At 47.8% G+C, this 18893-nt stretch overlaps 1 protein-coding gene across 5 annotated transcripts in view; it reads right to left on the bottom strand.

Annotated features, from left to right (window-relative positions):
* STK25 (serine/threonine kinase 25) overlaps nucleotides 1–18893 on the bottom strand; it is a 41505-nt gene that overhangs the window by 16725 nt on the left and 5887 nt on the right. For 3 of the 5 annotated variants that reach the window (XM_073360458.2, XM_073360457.1, XM_073360459.1), the window contains exons 3-11: nucleotides 13566–13796; nucleotides 11624–11680; nucleotides 8863–8971; nucleotides 7611–7768; nucleotides 7124–7309; nucleotides 6727–6872; nucleotides 4821–4932; nucleotides 4149–4220; nucleotides 572–708 (exon numbers count right to left, since the gene is read on the bottom strand). In XM_073360458.2, coding sequence (XP_073216559.1) covers nucleotides 572–708; nucleotides 4149–4220; nucleotides 4821–4932; nucleotides 6727–6872; nucleotides 7124–7309; nucleotides 7611–7768; nucleotides 8863–8971; nucleotides 11624–11680; nucleotides 13566–13796 — 1208 coding nt within the window. Of the gene's footprint in view, nucleotides 1–571; nucleotides 709–4148; nucleotides 4221–4820; nucleotides 4933–6726; nucleotides 6873–7123; nucleotides 7310–7610; nucleotides 7769–8862; nucleotides 8972–11623; nucleotides 11681–13565; nucleotides 13797–17060; nucleotides 17079–18893 lie in introns of those variants that run through there. The other 2 variants (XR_012160859.2, XM_073360456.1) reach the window with 1 other exon arrangement.

Below are 18893 nucleotides of genomic sequence, written 5' to 3'. Positions count from 1 at the left end.
ATCCAAGACAAGGTGCATCCCCTTCCCTTCATTCCTCTGAAACTGACATAGTTCAACTCTAATCTCTTCAGACCAACATGACTACAACCACACTGCATCCATAGCTCCACTGGTTAGTCCAAGCAAGCTGCAGTTAGCTTTCATGGCTCACATGTGTTTGAGCTCCAACAGTTCTTGAAAACCGATTTTGAGAGGATGTGGTGAATGCTCTGAAGTATAAATGAATGATATGGTACACAGTCGCACTAGCTGGGCTAGTAACAACCCATGACACATCATGCATCAGAGCTGAAAGTGGCTAGTGGCAGTATCACTTGATGCTCAGGACACCAGTCATATGCTCTACACAGCTATGTTCAGCATTACCACACATCATAATGGAGAATGAGTCAAAGTAGTGTCTTAGACACCTCAAGGTTTCCTTCAGTCAACACACATGCTTCTTGGATGTTTGGGCTACTGAATGACAAATCCATACCAGTCCTGTGATGTTACCATAACACATCCAAGCCACTGAATTTTCAATGCATGCCCCTAATCCCCTTCCCACATGTCAGAGTTTTTTTTTTACCTCTGTACGCGTTCCACCATGTGTGCTATCAGTTTGTCAGAGATGCCTGGGCAGGATTCCTCAGCCAAGCTAAAGGCATTCTCCAGCTCCTCCATAGCTCCCACATTCCCTCCAGTCTGCTTGTGCTTGTCTTTGAGCTGCAAGCCAGAAACACTGTGTTAACAGCCTGTGACATCTGAAAGCATTCACCAAGCAGATCATCTTAGAATGAATATTAAGGAGTCTTCCTTTTCAGTGTGGTTTTGTTGGGGGACCCAGGCAACTAACATGTAGGTTCCTACAAGCCTTACACCTCAGGGTTTTCTCCTCTCTGCATAGGAATAAGGGCAGACCAAGCAGAGCGAGTTTTCACACACTTTCTGAACATATTCCTCCACGTGCTACTTAGCTTCCCACCTCACATAGCGAGACAGTCACAGCCAAGCCTTTAACAAAGCAAAACACCTTGCCAAGTTTTCCCCCACACAAAGTAAGTGTGCTGTATACTGCACTGGACTGACAGCCCTGAGGTCCAAAGACCAGGAACCACATAGCAATGCAAGCTTCTCTACATCACACTGCCAACCTGCCTCAGTGTGGCTACCTTTAGAGCAGATGAACCTTTAGTTCATCGTCCATGCTCACTCACTCACTGATCTCTACAGAGGCTACTCAGAGCGGTGCCAAGTGTGGTGATGGATTTTGTGAAGAACAGATACTGGATTGACACAACAGAACACTCCCCATAACAACCTGGGTTTGTTTTGAACTAATTACCTAGTTGGAAGGTGGATTGCTGACAAGTCTCAGACCTTGTGCTAGCCGGTCCCTCAATCTAACATAATCCCGAAAGAGAGAGATTCCCCCATGCAGAACATTGACATAAGGCCCGTGTGCCACTTAAATGCTCAAGAGTGGAGCACAGGCCTTGTCCTAGCCTCTGCTTAGGGGGGAATTTTATCTTACATGAGAACTCTTTGTTCCATCTTTCATGAGCTCATGCAAGTTGCATGGTGCAGTCATTTATTTAAAGTACACAAAGAGCAGAACATTCAGCATTAGGAAACTCTAAGCCAAGCACCATTGCTATATCAAGACAGAACTGGACAACCTATTCGCTGCTTATGACATAACAAATTTTCCAGGCCATGAATAGCTTGTCTGCTATAGCCTCTTTCCCCCCTCATTTGGGTAACTTTCTTCAAGTCCAGCCTGCAAGAGTACCCTGCACGATCAGCTTGAACTCTGTGCCTTTCCTATAGTATATTCCACTAAACAAAAAGCAAAGCTGAAAGAAGAAGCTCCTCTTGACACTGCAATATCTATGCCAACTAACCACCATCTAGGTCAGTTAAAAACCTTCTTTACCTTCATCTCGACTATGCTGATTAAGTGGCTTTAACTTGTCCTCATAGTTCCTTGCATGTAATCGTAGGAGCAACCTAATTCTTTGAGTTCACGTTCCCTCTCACAAAGACAGAAACCAGGACAAGGCAAATCTTAATGCTAATCTGAGGCTGGGACCATCCCTATACTCACAGTCCCCCTGCTGGACGAAAACTAACTTCATTTAACAAGATACACATCTGCCTTCCCTCAATGAGTGAACTGCCATTTCACACACAAAAAAAGCCTCAGCTGTCACAGCCACCCACGTACTTCACTATTTATTTATGTGCAGCAACCAAGGTTGGGGAACGACAGACAAGCAGCACTGAGAACTGCTGGACTGAAAAGTCATTCACAATCTCACTTAAGGATCTACTTTCACCTCCACTTGATGAAAGAACTCAAGTGCAGAGTCTCAGGGGAAGGACAGTGGGATATGAGGCCTTTCCTTTGCTAAGCTCAAGTGGTAGAAACCCACAAGCCACTAACATCTAATGACCAACTGTTCAGTCAGACCTATATAGAGCTCTGTGTAGCTCAAAAGCTTGTTTCTTTCACCAACAGAAGTTGGTCCAATAAAGATATTACATCACCCACTTTGTTCAGTGGTCTGTGATGGGAGCTGGTTTGGTTTTTCAAGGTAAGGAAGGGAAAGTGCTTTAAATATTTTGTGCATTTTGTAAGTGTGTTCTAAAAGTTACCCTATAAAATGCAAGCCAAATGGAAGAGCCTTCTGGAACTTAACAGGGTTGAAGCCAATGTGATTCTGCAAACCTATGAAATTTAATAGCGGACTTCCTATAAGCTAGTTAAAAAAAACCCTCGAAAGGCTGTAGGTCATTAAATTTTATAGGTCTGCAGAATCACACTGGCTCATCCCTGTTAGGTTCTAGAGGGCTTTTCCACCAGGGTAAAAAATAAAACTAGTTTTGAAAATGTGCACAATCTATTCACACACACTTACCAGTGCCCCTGGCCTGAGGCTTTATCCCAGTCACATAGGGATGGAAGCTGTGACAGGCAGGTTTCTTTTTGAGGCAAGTCTACTTGACACTGGCCTAGAGGCTTTGGGGATATTATTTTCAAGTGTGGGTGCCTGAAGAATCCACTCCTACAGAAGCCAGTGGGAATTGCTGATGCTCAGCACCTCTGAAAATCAGGTTACTTTCTCTCAGATGCCTGCCTTCGGACACCTGAATCTGAAAGCACTTGCTGAGGGGTGTGACTCTCACTGGGATTTCACAGTGCTAAGATATTATGAGGGCCACAGAAGCACAGGAGATATGTAGACAGGACCTTGACTCTCCTGTCCCCCACCAGTTACGTGCATACTGTTAATCACATAATAGAAGCTCTAAAAGGCACCAACATTGCAGCAATTAGGACAAGTTTATGTTTTATAGTTACTTCAGGTTCTCTGCACCTCCCCCCACTCCATCGCTTGCATATGGCTAATTCCTTAGCAATTCCTCTGCGAATCACAGCCAGGCCCAGCTATTAAAGAACCAGGATAAAATGTGGGACAGATGGAAGGAAGGTCTAGAACTCACAGAAGGCCAGTTCTAGATCTAACTTCTCTCACTGGAAAAATGCAGTTTTGGTGACCTGCTGTGGGCAGCAGCATGTAACGGGAAGACAAAGTGGGTGCAGATGGCATTAGGCAGGGGATTTAAACAGAGTAACAAATAAATAAAGTTGCCCAGTGTTGGCAAACCCTGATTCCTGCTCTGCCCAAGCAGGACATGTCTTAACCTCACACAGGTGAGGGGACTGCTGAAATCAGGCATTCTCCTAGCACTAGGCATGTGAGGGAATCTGTATTGGGAGAGGGACTTGAGGAAGGCCAGGCTACCAGGCAATCAGAGAGGATGATGCAGAGAAGGACAGACATTCTGTAACCTGGGCTCATGAGGCTCACGTAGAAGAGGGAAGAGCTGAAAAAAGAAGGGCAAGAAACTGTAGGCAGCACTGTACTCCTGCCCAGGGTAGGTTTAGGCAGGACAGGTATATTAGGGACAGCTCTTTTAAGCAGTACATACAGAGTTGGCTTTTCTAAACTAAGAGATGTTTCACTACCCCCTGGCCCCGCCAGGCGCCCTGCTCTTCTTCACCCTCAAGGATCCCTCCCATTTACATGTTTCCCGAACAACTACCCAGCTGCTACCCCTTTACCTGCAGGCATCGCAAACAAAGAAAATGGCCTTCTCACCTCCCCAAAGACTGGGTGGACAAGCGTGGAGAGACACTGTGATCGGGGCTGCCGCTTGATGGGCTCAGCAGACTGGAAAGCAAAACACGGAGAGATGATGAATACATGCAGCAGACATACCCATGGAAGGGTGCATCCCAGCCCACAAAGGTGCTTCAATCTGCCATTTCCTTTGTGTCTGAAACACATCTCCTCCCAGAGATCAACATTAGCTATTCTCCTTTACAACTGGAGGAATGAGACTGGTTGGCTAGAAAGGCTAGTGCTGACTCCTACTGGGGAGTCTCCATCATCAGTAGCATCCATTTACTCAGAGAGAGAGACAGGACAAGAGGTGCTACAGTGTCAGCAGAGGTGATGCACTAGGCACTTGTGAGCACCAAACTGTTCCACATTCTAGTAGCTGTTACAGCAGCATTACCGGCATCCTTAGGGGGGCTCCCCAACCCATCCTCAGAGAATGAGCCTTAATTGTCAGCATCCTGGGGGCATGGAATATGCACCCCTATAATACTGCCCACACCATGCTCAGGTGCCAGGCTGGGGGCAACATTAGAAAATTAAGAACAAAGAATGTCATACAAGTGCACCGAAAAGGTGGCTGTCCCTGCTCCTAGGCTCAACCCATTTCCTGATCACCCTGTTTTTTGATGACAAGGTCAGCAGACTGACCTTCTGGGAGCCATGGAGAGCTATTCCTTTGTGCAGTTTAAGGGAACTGGGGCGAATAGTTGGTGGGAACGTCCAGATTGGACCCTGGTCTCCATCTTCTGCGTCTCCATCACTAGAAACAGAAGGAGAAGGAGTTCGACATACAGCCTGCACGATGTACCACACACACAGAGGACATGAACCCTTCCATTTCTGAGCCCTTGTGCTCCCAGATGATGCACTACAGCCAGCCATAGTTACCTTTCACCCCAGGGCTCTGGGCATTTTGCAAGGGGGCAGAACAACAGCTGCCACTCTAGGTGCACTGGGGAAATTTAATTCAAGTCAGTCTAGAAAATCTGATTTGATCCAAACTGAAACACCTTCAGATTATCAGACTCTCTGGTCCATACTGCTCATTGCATAGAGCCAGGCTCACTACCATTTTAGTTCTTCTAGTTCCCAGATCCCTGCATGAACCAAAGACATAAATCTGGTCTGTCAGAGACCTATAGTAAAGATTCAGGAGTAACTAGCAATTCTAGATGCCCAATTTGAGGCACTAATAGGGTTTGATTTTCATTAAGTTCTAATCACCCAATTCAGAAGAGTCAGGCCCCTTTAAAGGGTCTGAAATTGCCCATCCCAAAAAAACAAAAATCCACTTGTCACTGTTAAGCATTTTAACCTCCTTATATCAGTTTAGCTACAGGTAGGACCATCCAGCTACTGCAGGGGTGGCCAACCTCAGCCTGAGAAGGAGCCAGAATTTACCAACGTACATTGCCAGAGAGCTACAGTAATACGTCAGCAGCCCCCCATCAGCTCCTTCACCCACCCCCTGCTCCCAGCACCTCCCACCCACCAGCAGCCCCGCCGATCAGCACCTCCCCATCCCTGCCTGCACCTCCCAATCAGCTGTTTTGTGGCATGCAGGAGGCTCTAAGTGGGAGGAGCGAAGGCACTGCAGGCTGAGGGGAGGGGAAGGGGTGGAGTGGGAGCAGGGCCTGTGGCAGAGTCAGGAGTTGAGCAGTGAGCACCCCCCAGCACATTAGAAAGTTGGTGCCTGTAGCTCCACCCCTGGAGTCGGAACCTATACAAGGAGCCGCATATTAACTTCTGAAGAGCTGAACGTGGCTCCGGAGCCACAGGTTGGCCACCCCTGAGCTACTGCAATATGGTCTCAGAGCTACATGCTCTGAACATAAGAACGGCCATACTGGGTCAGACCAAAAGGTCCATCTAACCCAATATCCTTTCTTCCGACAGTCGCCAATGCCAGGTGCCCCAGAGGGAACGGGCAGAAAAGGTAATCACCAAGTGATCCATGCCCTGTCACCCATTCCCAGCTTCTAGCAAACAGAGGCTAGGGACACCATCCCTGCCCATCAACCACTGATGGACCTATCCTCCATGAAGGCTCTTCTGAAGTTAGGTAATGTGTTTAGCTGAATGCCTGTTAGAGATAAAGAAGGTAAAAGAGTAGGAGTGCTCTATGGGCTAGGTGGCACAGTGGGTTAACCTACTAGCCTTACACATTTTGGGACCTGGATCCAAGCCCTATAGTACTTAGCTCATAAAACATTTCTTTTCTCCAGCCAATACTTTTAGCTCCTCACCTACATTGATCCAAAACTGAGCAAAGGCTCCACAGTAGCATATGAGGAGGTCCAAATGCAAAGAGAACTGCAATACTATATACTCACATATCTATATGTTGCTCCCCTAACCAGGGCTTGAAAGTCTATCAGATGCTCACTACCACGAAGAAGATGGGGAACAGTCACACCAACCTGGCTCAGGGATCCTCCCTCTCCCTTCCCCACTTCATTGGGTCTCTGTGCTCTGAAGTGGTAGTGAATAGGATTTGGGAGGATAGGCCACAGCAGGGTATTGAGGCGAGCACCAGGGCAGGTGGCATACGCACATGTCAGAATCACCAGAGCTGGAGTCCTCTCCATGGCCCTCTGACTTCCAGCGCTTGAATCGGTCAATCAGCTCCATGAGGAATGAGGTTTTCTTGGTATAGCGTGTGATGAACTTGTGCTTTAGCAACTCTTTAGCAGTTGGCCTCTGTGGCAAATCAGGAAACAGAGAGTATGCTAAACATTACAGTAGCCAAGATCTGCAAGAGCCATGACTAACACCCAAAAGCTTTCTGCCATGCCTGCTTTTTCATTTTGCAACCTGCTGCTAATTTCTCTCCAAGACTGTAGCACTAACATGTCCTTCTGCTGAGGATTTCTAGGCACCTTTGGACTCTGGAGTTCTATGTCCCAGACATTCCATTCTATCTGCAGCAAGAGGAAGGAAATTATACTTACAAATCTAGGGTCCTTGTTGAGACAGGCTTCCACAAATTCTTTGAAGGGCTTGCTGTGATGTCCCTCCAGTGTTGGAGGGTTGTTTTTGGGGATCAGAAAGAGCACCCGCATAGGATGCAGGTCAGAATTCGGGGGCTCTCCCTTTGCGAGTTCAATGGCTGTGATTCCAAGGGACCAGATATCTGCCTGAGAGAGGAGTGAGAAGAGTGACGTCAGAGGAGCGAGAAGTGCTATGCTATGCACTTGGCGGCTAGCAGAAGGTGCATGCAACATTCACTTCACTGAAGGGACCAGCCTCACCTGAGGTCTATGGGGCATTTAGTCACAGGCTTCCCCAACAGACCCCAATCCCTCATATGATGAGACCTCTCTCTTGAGACAAGGCTCCAATCTTTATGTTCATCCTAGTGTTAACATAAGCATGTAGTATTACCTAAGTAATGCAGCAATAAAGTGTAAGAGCCCTTCATCTACCCCACCAACTCACCTTAAAGTCATAGGCAGACTGTTTGATGACCTCTGGGGCCATCCAGAAGGGAGTCCCAACAAATGTATTTCTTTTGATCTGGGTGTCCGTCAGCTGTCCAGCCACACCAAAGTCAGCCAGTTTCACATCCCCTTGTTCCGATAGCAGCACATTGGCAGCTGTTCACACAAACAAGAGTAAGTCAAATGGTTCCTGAAACTCCTGTAACCAACAAGGAATCTAGTGGCTCAGGTTTTTGAGACAGAACTCCCAGCTTTGATTTCCAGATTCAGTATCTCAAGCAACTCGAAGCAGGTTCATGCATTTAGGGGAAGAAGGGGAACATTTATCTGGCAGCTCCATGACTAGTTTTGAAGGAATTCCTGGAGGCTGAAGGAGGCCCTACAGCACAGGGCCTCATGAAGAGTCACTGGAGACCCATCTTGAAACACCCTGAAAGGGCCTGATTTTCAGTGGGTGAGTGCTCAGCACTGGTTGAATATTAGGCCCATCTCAAGTTGGGCCCCAAGTCACTAGCCACTATGTTCTTTGAATATTCAATGCTCTCACCCTCTCTGCCCAGTCAGATACTCTTATTGAGGTCACCATATCCCTCCTGCCCCATGCCCCCACGACTGTTTGATCTCAAGCATGATGCAATGGAAGGAAAGTAGTCCAGCTAAGCTTTTGGGGGCAGGAACTTTGTCTCAGTACCGCATGGCATCTAGTATACTTGGATGCTGTAAGATGAGAAGCAGGAGGCAATAATGGCAGCAGCCCTTCTGTTTCTAGCATAGTTGTGCTCTTCTCATGCAGGCTTCAGAGCTCTCGGTGGGGCAGCTCCAGTCACACATACCGAAAAAGTTTCCAGCCACAACAATAGAGCCACACACAAGTCGTGTCCATAATGATCAGCACTCAGACTACTCAGGGTCTTACATACAGAAACAGAAGCTCCAACTCTAACCAACAACAGTCAGCAGGCAGTTGAGCAATTCTGCTATCTCCCCTTGTTCCATGTCCTCACCCAAATCACAGGTGCCAGACTGGTGCTGCTGACCCTCCACCCCACCCCAAGTCCTAGACATAGGCAGAAACTCATCCTCATCTGCAAGAATATGAGGTTTATGATCTCAGGAACAAAGTACTGATAGTAAACGTAGTGGATTACAAAGCAATTCTGGTTGTACCCTCAGTTTGCTTCTGTACGTTTGTCTAAGGGCTGGTGGGATCATCACTCAAGAACAAAGAGGCTGTGTTCTCCAAGCCTGACCTTTGATGTCCCTGTGAATCTTCCTCTCAGAGTGCAGGTAATCTAAGCCCTTGAGGATTTCTCGCAGGATAGTGGCAATGTAGGTCTCTTCCAAGGGTCCTGGCTTTAGCTAAACATGGAAGAAAAGTGGGGAGAGGAATGAATGAGAGTGTTTGGAGGGAAAAAAGGAAGGAACATAGGCATTAAATAGAAGTGAAGAGGTGAGAGAATGACAGAGGGAAAAATAAGTTGGAGGAGGGAGGGGAGATGATCTGAAATTTCCTACACAACTTTTATGACAGATATTCACACACCACTAGAGTGATTCCTAGCAGGTTCCACATTTCCTGACCTCCGTTTGTAACACAAAATCTCCTCCATAGCAGTGTCAGACACCTACTGGCAGACATGCCAATCAGGAAGTCTACTTCTGTGTTTTATACCCCCACCATTAAATATAAGAATCAAAATCAAGGTTTGCCACACTCATCTGCTTTAGGCTGGGAATACATTACACACACAGAAATATAAAGATCCAATCTGTCCAAGTCTCTGGGTGCATGCGTGCAAGCGCACAGCATTTCAGCTGGTGCAACAGCAAGAGAGGTGCTTCTGAGACAAAGTAGGATGACAAAATCCCACCCTAGCTGAGTTCTCAGCCTTTCCAATGTAGTAACTGAGGCCCTGACCCTTCAATGAACTCTGTGCAAATGCCCCCCTGAAGTCAGTGGGGTCCAACAGCATTGTTCTTATTGCAGGCTCAGGGCATCAGTTATTGCACTGGAAAGGCTGAGAACTCAAAGAATTCTCTGCTAAGGTGAGTGTCACGGTGTGACTGTCCCCTTTAAGAGGGAGCAGGGTCCAGTACACCTCTGTCTGAATTGCTGCTGCCCAATTGGGCTTAAGAGAAGGCAACTGGTTTTTATAAAGAGGCAAACAGGATGTGCTAGGGGGAAGACAGAGTGAAGATGCAAAGACTTAGAAGGCTCCTGGAAGCTGCAGTAGAGTCTTAATACTTCAGGGCTATCCACTGCCCTCTCTCAACCCAGGCAGGTAAGGAGAGAAGCCTGAAAAGCTCTGGAAGAGACAGTCAGAGAGCAGACTTCAGGGAACAAGATTCCACCTAGGTAGGGCTGAGAAGGATGATATTGGGTCTGTGAGAACTTTATTTTGATTGGCACAGTTTATGATAATAAACCAGGGTATTAATGGAATTCCTGTATGGAGTTTTTAAGGAGTTCAAGAAAGGAAACTAAGGCAGAGTATGGTTGAGCCACACTTGCCCAGATAGGGGCGCTATAGGTCAGGCATGCCTTTTTATATAGAAGAACAAGATTTGACACTGGAATTCCATCACCCCACCCACTCTTCACAGATAGGCAGGGCAGGAACACCCCAAAGTTTAGATTCATTCTATTTAATCAATTGTGTATCACAGCTGGTATACAAACATCTGTTAAGTGTGACTGAGGACTGCCTGTGGAGTGTTTGAATCATCCCATTTTAGTTAGGACACACTAAAGGAGTTACCAACATGTGCAAGAAAAATGAGTTATCCCAGTCCTTCCATTGTCCCACTTACACATGCATTAGATCAATGGAGGTGCAGGGGTGTCACACAGCAAAGTTGAGACCCACATGTGTTCTGCATCTCTATTCTTTAGCGCAGAAGGGGGCAAACTATGGCCCAACAGCCACATCCGGCCTGTGGGACCGTCCTGCCCGGCCCTTGAGCTCCTGGCCGGGGAGGCTAGCCCCCGGCCCTCCCCTACTGTCCCCCATCCCTCACTGTCCCCCCCCCCCTCCTCAGCCTCAGCTCGTCATGCAGGCAGCAAGGCTGGTTCCTTCCGGGCAGCTCCTGCTGCTCTGAGCAGCATGGTAAGGGGGTGACGGCGGCAGTGTGGTTTGTATAAGGGGTAGGGAGTCCCGGGAGGCAGTCAGGGGACAGGGAGCAGGGGGCGGTTGGATGGGGCGGAGGTTTGGGGAGGGGGGGCGGTCAGGGGATGGGGAACGGGGCAGGGGTTGGATAAGGTGTGGGAGTCCTGGGGGCCGGTCAGGGGGCAGGGGTGTGGATATGGGACAGGGCAGTCTAGGGACAGGGAGGGTTGGTTAGGGAGTGGGAGTCCTGGGGGGCCTGTCAGGAGACAGGGAGCAGGGGGGTTGGATAGGTGGTGGGGTCGGGGAGGGGGAGCAGTTTGGGGCAGAGGGTGCTGGGAAGGGGCAGTCAGGGGACACGGAGCGGGGGGTTGGATGGGTCAGGGGTTCTGAGGGGGGCAGTCAGGGGGCGGGAAGTGGGAGGGGACAAATAGGGGGTGGGGGCCAGGCTATCTGGAGGGCACAGCCTTCCCTACCCAGCCCTCCATACAGTTTCGCATCCCGATGTGGCCTTCTGGCCAAAAAGTTTGCCCACCCCTGCTTTAGCATCTGGTGTAGCATGGATATAGTGTCATTCTAACAGGACAAGCCAACACTGATTGTAGGTGACAGGTTATCTCAGAAATAGAGCAGCAGGGTGTGTTGTACAATGGTGCTTAGATAGGTGGGTACAGACTTCCCAGAAGGTCAAAGAGCAAATGATTTCTCCATCCTGGCATAAAACAGGCTTTGTAGCCAGCATGCCTGCTCTGCATTTTCTACTCCTTAGGCAAATGGCTCTGAATAAGACTTAGTAGGGCTAATAAAAACCAACTTTATGGTTGTTTCACAAACTAAGGTTCCAGCCTCTGGTTGTGGGCCACATGTGTCCATGTGTTAATAGATTAGGACTGACCAAGCTGCTTACCAAATCCAGTGCTGAGCCTCCACCCAAGTACTCCATGATTATCCACAGCTTGGTACTCTGCAAGAGAGGCAGGAAAACATGTTTGGGTGAGCACTGGGCAGTGTGTTAAGATTAAAACAAAAATCAAACCTCAATCGGGCCCTACCCCACCAGCCATGAAACTTGTGCACAGCTCTTCACTCAATAGACCAAACAGGCACTCAACCTCCACAGCCAGATTAGGACCAAGTCAGGCAAGCTTCCATTCATCCCTCATTGACACAATACTGCTGCACAGAAATTAGACCCTGGGAGGAATCCCATCACATACTTCCCTTCCAACCTTTATTTTTTTCTAAGTGAATTTAGTGCTCAGTCTGGCACCTTGGAGACAGGCAGCAGCCATGCAATCTTCCCCATGTGCCTCTATCAATGTATCTCCAGCTGATCCTAGAAACAACCTCCCTAAGGAAGGGAGGGTAGTTTTTCAGTCCTTGGCCTCAGTAGAGGCTGCCAACAGGGATGGTGGTTGAGCAGCAGCCACATTTTTTCACTAGACTATCAACTCATCTTAGATACGTCTCCAAACAGCCACCAGATAGTGGTGACTTCCAGTCACTAGTGGCAGCTGAGATAAAAAGCTCCTGACCCCATTATCGTTCCCACAGCAGACCTAGTCTCCTACTCAACCCAACATTGTTTCTAAGTGTTACACTTGGTCTATTTCATTGTTCCCTCAATCTCCCCGTTCTCATGCACCCTGTGTTTCACTGACCTGTTGTATTCTGTGCAACCCCTAGAGTGGGAGCTCTCTGGGGTAGGGAGTGTTTTCTCTGTCATGTCTGTACAGTGTCTAGCACAACAGGGCCCTGATCCTTGACTGGGGTTCCTAAATGTTACCGTCATATACGTCAACAGTAAAAGCAATACCTTGCTGTTCATCCCTTACAGTATTACAGACTGGTTTAAGTGAGAAGCTGAATGAGTCTGGCAGCCTCAAACCATTTGAGCACCCAATCCCACTTGCAGGGTTCAGTGAGATTGACAGCCTTTGTTCAGACAAGCCAAGGTAACTGGCAGGTGTGCTGAGACAAGGGCTGGGCTGCCACTTCACACTGCCATGCAGGGAATTCATGCAGAGAAGAGTGGAGGCAGACTGGGCTCTACTAGAAGTAGTGCTTTCTGCAACTGCCATGGTAGCCTCTACAAGAAACCCAAGTTAGGGCCCCAAACCCTGAGAATAACCTGGCTCCCTTCCTCGGCGGTTCTGCACAACTCATAGCATTCCTGAAAGTGCCTGTTGAAGGAGCAACTCCCAGAAGGAAGGGAATGGGGATGGAAGAAAGATGGAGCATAGACTATCACAGAACTGTCAAATCAAAGTCTCAGACCTTCTGCTTGCTAAACACGGATACACAATGCCAGGGGAAAACCAGAGAGAAAAGCCAGACAGCAGTTTATGGGTACAGGCAACATATCTTCCAAAGCTGTATTGGAAGTGGCGATTCTCCTTTTTGGAGACAAAGTTTGGGTCCCCAGAGATGCAAAGGCAACATCACTGAGGACTCTAAAGCCAGAAAGAGAATCCTCTAGGTGAAGGTGGGTGGGAGCTACCTCCTTTATAGGAAATCTGTTTGGGGGCCTGTCTCTTTGATGGAGCACTCTCGTTCTAGCAGAGCCCCCACTTCTTTGGGTGAATTGTATATATGAAGATCATTACAGTGTGTTCTGCAACAGCCAAGATCCACAATAGGGCAGGTAAACACAATGGAAATTGCCATTACACCCTTCCCGCAGATATGATGTTCTTTGCTGACAGTGGAGCCCACCCCTGCTGGACATCCATCCTGCAGCTATTAGTCACAAACCCCAGCCTGCTTCCTGCTGTTCTAGGATACCATCCCCACCCACAGATTTGAGCTAGAGTACGAGGGAGGCTCTCCCCTGTAGAAGCTTTGACTACCTTCAGATAGGACCCATAGTAGCGGGTTATGTAGGGACTGTCACACTGACTGAGCACAGTGATCTCCTGTTGGATGTCCTCAATTTCATCCTCCGCCTCCTCCAGGTCAATGATCTTGATGGCAACCACCTCCTTGGTGCGGTTGTCGATTCCTTTGTACACCTCACCGAACGAGCCTTTACCAATCCTCTCCAGCTTGGTGAACAGTTCTTCTGGGTCCACCCTGGAGTGCTAACCGAAAGGCAGAGACAAGGTGAAAGGGTCAAACCATAAGCCACCCACAGGGTTCTCTATTCTAAAACAGGGTTATTGTCACCACACTGACCCCCACTACCCTTCTATGAGAGAGCTCATCTTATAAGGCATCCTCAAGGTCCATAATAGACCTCCAGATATATGACAAGAGGTCTTCCCGCACACAGACTTACCATGGTACCACCCCATGCCTGGGAGAAACGAAAAACGATCTTAGACCAGTGGTTCCAAAACTGTGGGGCATGCCCCCTAGGGGGCATGGGGAATGTTCTGAGGGGTGTAACGGGACCCAGCCAGCCCCAGGGGCAGGTAGGGAGCGCCAGCCAGCCCCTCTCTGCCCCTGCCCCACCCCCATCCGCGGCCCCTGACTGCAGCCCATCTGCAGCTCTACACCCGACCGCGGCCCCAGCTGCTGGCCCTCACTGTGGTCCAGCCCCGGTTCTGCTCCCAGCCCCACCCCCAGTCTTGGCCGCGCCCCACACTGTGGCCCCAGCCTTGCCCCCTTACCCCGTCCAGATCCCTCCCTCCCCCAACAAGCAGCACCCCCTCTCCCAATCCCTGGGTGGGCATGGACAAGGGGGGGACGCGACCCTAAAAGTTTGGGGACCGCTACCTTAGCCCTCCAAGTGCATAGAAAGGGGTCTCTGAAAAAACTGTCAGCTCTTCGGGCGAGGGACTGTGTATTGCAAAGGATCTCTGTACAGTGCCTAGGACAATGGGGCCCTGACCTGACTGACCTCTAAGCAGTACTAGACTAGAAGTGTTTAATAACAATGAAAGATTGTTTGCTGTATGCGTATAGAAATGTAGACTCTGGAGTGTCAGATCCAGCCTTCTGTTCCTACAGCTTAGTGAGCATGTTGTAACTGAGCCAAATGGTATCCCAAGACCAGGGCAAATAGAAATCCAGTGGGATATCCTCCCACCCCAAGTCTGCAGTGTTTTTTGCAGGGAGATTAAGAGGGGGATGTTTTCTCTCCCTTTTGCCCCTTCATTTTACTATCAGATTTCACAATAACACAAGGGCAGCTGCTCAGACTTACTGATTACACCACCCCAGTGGAGTGCACCATTCTTTTGCTGTTGGCAAGGTAAGCGCCACTCCATTCTGAAGGAAAGCAGCAAGGATCCCAGAAACCTGAATACATCAAAAAAGTAGCTGATCTGCTGCTGAGTATTTCTTCTGGACAAGCCTTTCAAATGAATGGCATGTCCAGATGTGACAAGCACATTCAGCCTCACTAAATAAGCACATTAACTGGGATGCTTCTAATGTGATGACCCACCGAGTAATATTGGCATTTACATGGTCATAATTAGGCCTCAGAGTTAATACTTCATTACTATGAATGTGGGTGGCTGGGAAGTCTGCATCACTCTTTGATGCCATTTCATTCGGCCCAACTGCAGACTCAGAGGTATTGCATTGCTTTGTAATGGTAAAAGGCTCTTTGTGATCAGAAGGGCTTTCTTAAAGGCAAGTCTAGGTTCTGGAAAATCCTGCGTGACTTGTGGGAAATAACCAAGCAATTACGATGTATGGGTTTTCACACCCATGGCTTCTCAGAACAAGCACATGATACATACTAACCTACAAACACCTCAGTGAGGGACCACTCCCTAGCTAAACTTTGAATTCAACTGAGATTTTATCTGAGGTCAGGACAGCTGCATTTTCCCATTTCCTCACCGGGTTCTTGCAGCTGGTCCTCAATGAGTGCCTCAGTTGATGTTTAATAATTAAACCAATTGGGCATATTAAGAAGCCTTTGGACCGGGCACAGCAGATAAACAACCCTTCCCAACAATATTACATCTCCACACAGGGCAATAGACAAGGGCAGTCAGCAAACTCAGCTAGCTGAACAGGATTTTAATGTGCTTTTTAATCTAAGATACCAAACATCCTCATGCAACCATGGCAACACCCAAACAGTGCTGCACTTTCAACAAATATATGTTGGAAATGGAGTCGGGGGGGTGAAGAAGTGCAGCACTGAACAGTAGAGGTGAAACGAACTAGAGATACAAGCAAGGAAGATGATCTAAGCTAGAGAACATGGGTGATAGGACAGCATGGCCACAGTCTTGATGAATGGTCAGATGTGCTGTCTGCAACCCACTGCACCTGCAGGATTCAGCTTACCCTTGCACCAGTAGGGATGGAGCAGACTATTAAGGATACTTGGCTCAGAAAGGGAAGTACTATCCACATGGCCCCCTGTGCAGACACTCCCAGGCCCTCCTGTCTGAAGAGTGATCAGCATTCATGGAGGGAGAGGGCAACATCCATATTGAACACTGCATCTTGAAAGAAAGAACACTATAAAAGGGACGGGGGGGGAGGGGGGAATGGGGACTGGGGAGTTTGATGTAGAGCCAGGACCAATACCTTCCTGTTCATCAAGTCTGATTGAAACAGGCAGGGGGGTGGGAGGGGGAAGATATGCAGTTAATATGCAGTTGGCTGCCCTCACATTGCTCACTCTGCCGGTGTTTTCTACCCCATCCCCATCCTGTGTCTGGCTGGCTGTTAGCTCATCAGGGCAGGGACCATCTACTACTGGTTGTTTACTGCCTAGGACAATGGGTCCCATTCTTGGTTGGCCCTTATGCATATGAATAATAGTCATTAATGAAGTGACACTGGAGCAACCATTGCAGAATGTTGTTTGGGGACTGACAAGGGTATGTTGTGGGCTCAGTGATCTGATCCAGATCCCAGTCTCATTGTTAACAAAACAGGCGGGCGATATTTAGTTCTGGTTTTGTCTTGAGTTTCATGAGCACTACAGAGACTGAAGTGGGCAGCAGGGGGCTAAGCTTCTGTAACAAACATAACACAGTTTAGAGTATTGCTGTATTGGCCAAAGGTGTGGGAGACTGCACAATTCCTAAAGGCAGGAATTGTGTCCCATCAAGTTACACAAAAGTCAGCACCTAGAATGGGAAACTCCAAAGTTCCCAGCTGCTTTAGTGCAGACCCAAGAACCACTCATACTTGTAGCAGACTACCCTTTGCCCAGGTCTGGGAGTGGCACATGCCTGCCTCAAGCCTTCTTTGTTTGAGGAGAGGACGACCAAATGAGACCACCAGGAGCTGATGAAAAGTTTCTCACATGTATTTCTGAACAGGTCAGTACAAGTCCCTCAGCTGCAGCAAAGCCGTGACCTAGTGAGTTACTCTGCCAATGAGTGAAAATTCAAAGGCCAAATCCAGCAGTTACTCTGGACACTGACCTCCCACTGGAGACCAGGAGAGTTTGGCATGCAGACTGAATGCAGGAACAGGTCACTCATGCCTTCGCCCTACCTATACAGAACAGAAACAGGAATAACATTGTGACGGGTTCGGTCACAGAGATCCCCTTGGGACTGTCATCTGATTTGCTGGAATTACCTCTCTGAGCTAGTTTTCCCTGCCAGCTTGGGACTTCAGAACCCTGCCTTGTTGAGCCAGATGTGCTTGCCTACTGCATCACAGACCCAGGTCTGATCCACGCCCCCAAAGCTGCAGACTTTAACCAAAAACTGCTCAGCAGGTCACCTATCTCCAGCACCCAGACACCCAGTTCCCAATGGGATCCAAACTCCAAATAAAATCTATTTTACTCTGTATAAAGCGCATACAGGGTAAACTCATAAATTGTTTGCCCTCTATAACACAGAGAGATAAAATCACTTTTGTTTAAGTATAAAAAAGTAGGATTTAAGTGGTTTCAAGTAATGACAGACAGAATAAAGTAATGACAGGTTTCAGAGTAGCAGCTGTGTTAGTCTGTATCCGCAAAAAGAAAAGGAGGATTTGTGGTACCTTAGAGACTAACAAATTTATTTGAGCATAAGCTTTCGTGATGCATCCGATGAAGTGAGCTGTAGCTCACGAAAGCTTATGCTCAAATAAATTTGTTAGTCTCTAAGGTGCCACAAGTCCTTACTTTTTTTTTTGGAGAATAAAGTAAGTCACCAAGCAAAATAAAGCAAAAACACACAAGTCTAAGCCTAATACATTAAGAAACTGAATACGGGTAAATCTCACCCTCAGAGATGTTCCAACAAGCTTCTTTCACAGACTAGACCTCTTCCTAGTCTGGGCCCAATCCTTTCCCCTGATACAGTCCTGGTTAGTTCCAGCAGACATCTCAGGTGAAAAACATGGGGTTCTCTCTGACTGGGACCATCCTTTGTTCTCGTCTACCCCCTTTTATAGCTTTGGCACAAGGTGGGAATCTTTTATCTCTCTGGATTCTGTTAGGATATAGATATTCAGGCCTGTCTGTAAAGGCCTATACTCTAAGAATTTAGGTGTATTCTTATCACTTGGCTAGTGATAGAGGTATAAAAGAAAGAATCAAAATCACTGTCTGCTGGTGTAAGGGCCTTCTCTTACTGTGACAGTCTGAGGCCCTGTTCTTAGGCTAAGGCCTTTGGCTAAGCAGCAGAGGCAGCCATAAGCTGGGAAGCAAACAGTCACATCCTCACATTCCAAACTAGTCACATTGAAATAAGGTGCTATTGGGCTGTTAGGCACTATCAGGACAGGATTGTATTCCTATCACCTCCAGAGAAAGGGAAGTGCCTAGAAAATGTAAAAGGAAACTTAGTTTGATAGCATCCTGTCTGGCAAGAACTCACTTATCAATAGCTGGGATGGGAAATCCTCACTTCTGTGTTGTCTTGTCATTGTAGTTCCCACTTTGCTATTGTTTGTCTGTATAATCTCTGTCTGGTTCTGTGATTGTTCCTGTCTGCTGTATAATTAATTTTGCTGGGTGTAAACTAATTAAGGTGGTAGGATATAATTGGTTACATAATCATGTTACAATATGTTAGGATTGGTTAGTTAAATTTCAGGAAAATGATTGGTTAAGGTATAGCTAAGCAGAACTCAAGTTTTACTATATAATCTGTCAATGAGGAAGTGACGGGGTGTGGGTGTGTGAGATGGGAACAGGGAATGGGGGTAAGAAAATTGGAATCATGTTTTGCTAAAGGGGGAGATGGGAATGGGAGTAAGGAAGTTGGAATCATGTTTGGCTAAGGGTAGGAATGGGAACAGGGACACAGGTGTAA

Source organism: Lepidochelys kempii, chromosome 9 (assembly GCF_965140285.1).
Source record: "Lepidochelys kempii isolate rLepKem1 chromosome 9, rLepKem1.hap1, whole genome shotgun sequence".
In the NCBI taxonomy this organism is placed as follows: Eukaryota; Metazoa; Chordata; order Testudines; family Cheloniidae; genus Lepidochelys; species Lepidochelys kempii.
This window is presented reverse-complemented; position numbering and strand designations above follow the sequence as displayed.